This window comes from Sinocyclocheilus rhinocerous, unplaced genomic scaffold (assembly GCF_001515625.1).
Source record: "Sinocyclocheilus rhinocerous isolate Xijiao unplaced genomic scaffold, SAMN03320098_v1.1 scaffold659, whole genome shotgun sequence".
Classification (NCBI taxonomy): domain Eukaryota; kingdom Metazoa; phylum Chordata; class Actinopteri; order Cypriniformes; family Cyprinidae; genus Sinocyclocheilus; species Sinocyclocheilus rhinocerous.
Window position 1 is genome coordinate 920,092 of NW_015652995.1, and position 5,878 is coordinate 925,969.

The following is a 5,878-nucleotide window of genomic DNA, read 5'->3' on the forward strand; positions in this document are numbered from 1 at the left end:
CGAAGCTGGTTTGCGCTCTGCCGGATGCGCTTTTATGCTTTCTGGTGCTTACGTCACCCTGCTCGTGACGTCTCGCTGCTCCATTGGACGGATTTGACACGTGCTTCAGAACGCGGTCACGCAAGGGCGTTCCCAAAGCGATCTCGACGCAGCGTCTCGTTCCCTCGGGGAACCATGGTTACATACGTAACCTAGAGACGTATTCCAGATATGGTCCGCAGATAATTTGACTCAATGTGGTGACTAAAAAAAAATAAAAAATTAAATCCATCAGAAGTAGCCTACATCCAAGACACAACGGACTTCAAATTTGGAAAAATTCCTGTGACTATATCATATTATATATTGTACCTTTTATATAATGTAATAAAGAAATTAATACTTTTATTCAACAATGATTAAGACGTTTAATGTCTTTGGTTACAAAATGTTTATAAATGCTCTTCTTTTAATGTTCTATTCATCAAAGAATTCTGGAAAAAAAATTTTAGTTTCCACAAAAATATTAACTGTTTTCAAGGTGAATAGTAATAAGAAATGTTTCTTGGCACCAAATAAGAAAGAAAGAAAGAAAGAAAGAAAGAAAGAATATTTTAAATATTTTAATAGGCCTATTGATTTTGAAGGTTATGTCTATTAATTTATTCGGATTATATAGTAGTAACAATTGTTAAAGACACAATAGGCACACTTACTCATAAATGATAGACACGGGTGTTTCAAATAGACTACACCTACAGGCAGGGCCGTTTCTAGCCAATTTGACGCCCTAGGCGAAATCCCTATTGAGATCCAGTGGGCGCGGCAGTCATATTTCAGGGTGACCAGGGTGACACTCTTTATCACAACCCTGCTAAAAGTGCCAGTGCGCTCATTGGCGCCCCTTCAGCTGGTGGCGCCCTAGGCGACCGCCTAGCTCGCCTATGCCTAGAAACGGCCCTGCCTACAGGTCTCACCTTCTGAGAATTACTAAATCCTGCCGTGACACGTAAGAGGCGCCCGTGTTCTCAACCACACTTAACACAGAGGGAAACTTTATAGTCTTGGGGAAACATAAACCACGGCTAATCCACCATGGCACTTTAACATTCTAATTGAACGCCTGACACCATATTTTGATTTCGAAATAAAGGTGTCATGTATTATTTACAAAAAGTATCGCGCACGCAACCACTTATGTAATAGGCAGCGTAATATACAGGAGATATACAGTAGAGGACTCGCCTTCTTCAACGAGCTGATTGGCTGGAGAACCTGTCAATCTACAGTGGCTTTCTCGCCAGCACTAGCAAACTCGGTTGCGGTATGAAGTTTCTAAAATGACACTTGGGGATATTTTTGTGAGTACGATGTCGCTGTTTTTGTCTAGAAAGGTGAGTATTATTCAGATTCAGATCAATAACTGGGAAAGTTATGAAAAAAAAACGTTTTTTTTAACTGAGCTGATAGTATAAAATTATCTTAACGTTACGAGTGTCGGCTAACTTAATGTAACCTTTATAAGTGTTTACTGTACACATACTCAATTTTTATTCTTAACAAATGTAAGGTATATTTTGTTGAGTTTTGCCTTATGTTTTGTCCAGTTTGGTTGTGCAGATCTTTTGAGTCATTTCACGTAACGGTGTTCTGGGCTGATCCGCTGTTGTTTCAGCTACAGACAATCACTTTCCAGCTCTGGTGTTTTCTGAGGTAGCAAGTCTCCACAGTGTCACCAGTAGATGTATACTAATGAACAATGATGCATGGACGGTTGCGTGTTGTTTACATTCTGCAGTAGGCTATGTTTCTTACTGTAGTTACAAAGTCTATTACAATAAAGTTGATATCTACCTGCTATTAGACTGTAATCTGCTGACTGCAGATTAGAATGCTGTTTCCCTGCAAGAGTTATTCAAGCAGTGTGCTGGAGTTTTTTTTTTTTTTTTGTAATTATGGGCACTTTTGGTCCTGTAAAAACTAAATTATTTTAAAAGACAAGTTTCACACCCTAAATCAGTTATTTATTTTGGTTATCAATTTCTAACAATGTATATTATGCAGCACAGGAGAACATGTTTCTGACAGTCATGAACATTCCCACAATGTAATTTTCAATAAATCTTAAATTGTGTTTAATAGCATTTTTATTGGAAATAATAACACATTTTAAACATTGATAAAATGCAGCTCCTTTATCTTTATAAGGCTAATTTTATAGCTAGCATTTTATGTATCATAAATATACACAATTAAATAATATTTTTACATAATTTGACATAATTACTGCTTGATTGCAAATGGTGTGCAGTGAAAGTATTCTTACCCCCCTCAAGTTCTGGGACAAGGGTAAAATGTTACAATACATTTAAAAAGTATGGAAATATAATTCATGAAGGTATGGATTATGTTTCCAGTAAAGTTTGAATGTGATCTTCATAGAACAAACAAACAAACAATAAATAAATAAACAAGCAAAATAAATAAATACATTTATGAATGAATGAATGAATGAATGAATGAGGTATTTATATAGCCCTTTATTGTGTATTGCTGTACACCCAAAACGCTGTACAATCATCATGAGGGGGGTCACTCCTCAACCACCACCAGTGTGCAGCATCCTCCTGGATGATGCGACGGCAGCCACATTACAATGGTGCCAGTGCACTCACCACACACCAGAGGAGAGATAGAGCCAATTCAGTAGAAGGGGATCATTAATAGGAGGCCATGATTGACCAGGGCCAGTGGAGGGAATTGGGCCAGGACACCTGAGATACACCCCTACTCTTTTACGAAAAGTGCCATGGGATTTTTAGTTTATAATTTAGTTTACAATTTCGTTTTTTAGTTTATTATTTATTTACAATATAAACCAACTCCTAAATAATAAAAGTGCTCAAAGTTGATGAACACTACCATTCAAAAGTTTAGGGATTTTATTATTGTTATTATTATTATTATTATTTATTTATTATTATTATTTTATTTAAATATTTTATAAATCTTTATTTTATGCTGCATTTTTTTCTTATAAAAAACAATAATACTGTGAAACATTACAGTTTTATTGTTACAACTGTTACACTAATTTCATATATTTTATTTTTGTCATTTATTTCTGTTACGGCTAAGCTGATTTTTTTTTTTAGCAGCCATTGCTCCAGTCGTCAGTGTCACATGATCCTTCAGAAACCATTCTAATATGATGAAACATTTTTTTTGGGGTTGTCAATGTTAAAAAACAGTTGTGCTCTATTATTATTATAATTTTTTTTTTGTGTGTGTGTGTTAATCATGATAAATTTTTTTGATGAATAGAAAGTTCAAAAGAACAGCATTTGAAATAGCAATGTTTTGTGACATTGTAAATTACAGTCAAATTTTAATTAATCTTTGCTGAATAAAAGTTTTAATTCATTTAAATGCAAAAAAAAAAAATACTGACCCCCAAACTTTTGAACATTAGTGTTCAACTGAACTGAACTGGCCTTACTACTTATTCTTCTAGATATTGGTCTAGTTGCAGTGATGAGGCGAGGAGATCCTCTCCCTCGAGCCTTTCAGGCTCCAGTGGATGTACATGTCAGTGCAGATGGCCAAGTGTACATGTTCGGACACAGACAAGAAGAACCAGAAGTGTCATCTGAGGATGAGGAACTCAATGTCATTGAGCTCCGGCCGCGAAGCAGAGAGTCGTCTTCACAGGAGAGAGAAAGAGTGGGAGAAATGCTCTTGTTGGAACGTGACATCTCACATGAGGACAATCTCAACAAACTGGCCCTTCAATATGGATGCAAGGTATCTTGTTTGATTGCGTAGATCATTCTCATTTAGGCCCTTAAAGGAATAGTTCACCCAAAAATGAAAATTTGATGCAAATGTATTCACCCTCAGGCCATCCAAGATATAGATGAGTTTGTTTCTTCATCAGAACAGATTTGGAGAAATTTAGCATAACATCATTTGCTTACCAGTGTATCCTTTGCAGAGAATGGATGCCATTAGAAAGAGAGTCCAAACAGCTGATGAAAACATCAGTAATCCACAAGTAGTTGACATGACTCCACTCCAGTCCATCAATTAATGTCTTGTGAAGTGAAAAGCCATCATTAAGGTGTTTTTAACTTCAAACCATTTCTTCCGGCTAACATACAAGTCCTCTCTCCATAATATTGCTTTCTCCAGTGAAAAAAATCATCTTGTCTGAATCAGGAGAGAAATATGTCAAGCACCGTTTACAAGCAAAAACAGTTCATAACAGTTATAAACAAATATATCGGTGGATTTTGACTTGAAAGCACTACAGGGGATGGACTTTTTCATTGGGGGAAATGTTATTATGGATTATAGATTATAGATATTTTGGCTAGAAATATATATGGCGCTGTTGGGCCAGTTGTGGACTAATGGTTAGAGAGTCGGGCTTGTAACCTGAAGGTCACGGGTTTGATTCTCAGTCCCGGCAGGAACCTAAAATAAAACAACCGTTAACCTTCGATACCTACAACTGAAGTGCCCTTGAGCAAGGCAAACCCCAATTGCTCACTGGGCACGTTGTGTGTTCACTTCTCACTGCTGTGTGTGTGTGCACTTGGATGGGTTAAATGCAGAGCACAAATTCTGAGTATGGGACACCATACCTGGCTAGTCGTCATGTCTTTGAATCACTTTGAAACTTGTGGATTATTGTTATGTTTTTATTAGCAGTTTGGACTCTTATTCTGATGGCACCCATTCACTGCAGAGTGATGTAATGCAAAATTTCTCCAAATCTGTCCAGATGAAGAAACAAACTCATCTACATCTTGGATGGCCTGAGGATGAGTACACTTGCTGCAAATTTTCATTTTTGGGGTGAATTTTCCTTTAAAAATAATCATTTTCTATGGCTTCCAGGTGGCTGACATAAAAAGGGTGAACAACCTTTTTCAAGAGCAGGACATGTATGCACTGAAATCAATCAGAATCCCTGTAAAGAAGCATGGCTTGCTAACCGAGGCCAACTCTGAGCTCAGGAACCCCCAGCAAAGACCCTGCAATGATGTAGCATCATCAAACAGTGCTGAAGCAAACGTCTCGGGAAGACCTCAGGTTCAGGAGTACACCAATTACCTAAAAGAGGTGGACAGTGACATTGAGCGTCTGATACAAAGCACAGACCCCTCAGAAGAGGTATTTTCCAGCGGTTCCAGGGTATCCAAACGATGGGGGTGGAGAAGCCAGCGTTTGCGCAGCTATGGTGCAGATTGGGGGATCCAGTGGTGGAACGCTGTAATTGTAATGTTACTCATTGGCATTGTCCTGCCAGTATTCTATGTGGTATATTTTAAAACTCAAGATAATGGAGGATCAGTAGTGGACAATATAGTGGGCAACATCACGGGCAACTTCAATACCTCAAAGAGTACGGGGTGAGGGTCAGCATGGGAATATCAAAAAGTAAGTATCACATTTGAAAATTTGAAATTTGGTTTCATTCCTACAATTTTCTTTGGTAATTTGCAGATAAACTTTGTATTACAAGTTCATATTATTATGGTACATTCATTGAAGTGAATAGATCACCCAAAATAGAAAAGGTAACATTTGGGTTCAAAAGACTTGGAGTATGACACACCCAATCCCAAATTATTTTGCATGAAAAAAACGTCTCAAGTTACCCATGTAACCATGGTTCCCTGAGAAGGGGAACGAGACACTGCGTCCCCTAGAGGACACTTTGGGGAACGCCCTCAGCGTGACCGGTGTCTGAAGTGCATGTGGAAACATGACAATGAACTAGGGCTGTGCGATTAATCGAAATCGTCATAAAATCGCGATTTGAGCTTGCGCGATTTCTAAATCGCTTTATAGCACGATCTTCCGCGCCCCGACCTCCCGCAGTATGCTATCT

General features: G+C 38.0%; 1 protein-coding gene across 2 annotated transcripts; it reads left to right on the forward strand.

Moving 5' to 3' along the window:
- Nucleotides 1-1,266: 1,266 nt before the first annotated feature.
- Nucleotides 1,267-5,599, forward strand: LOC107715200 (lysM and putative peptidoglycan-binding domain-containing protein 4-like). Of its 2 annotated transcripts, XM_016521257.1 has the most exons (4): nt 1,267-1,373; nt 1,587-1,692; nt 3,494-3,783; nt 4,882-5,599. In XM_016521257.1, exons 3-4 carry the CDS (start codon nt 3,514-3,516, stop codon nt 5,398-5,400), a joined length of 789 nt encoding a protein of 262 aa, XP_016376743.1. In that variant the 5' UTR covers nt 1,267-1,373; nt 1,587-1,692; nt 3,494-3,513; the 3' UTR covers nt 5,401-5,599. The 2 variants fall into 2 exon arrangements, with proteins under 2 accessions (XP_016376743.1, XP_016376742.1); XM_016521256.1 differs by lacking the exon at nt 1,587-1,692.
- Nucleotides 5,600-5,878: the final 279 nt, after the last annotated feature.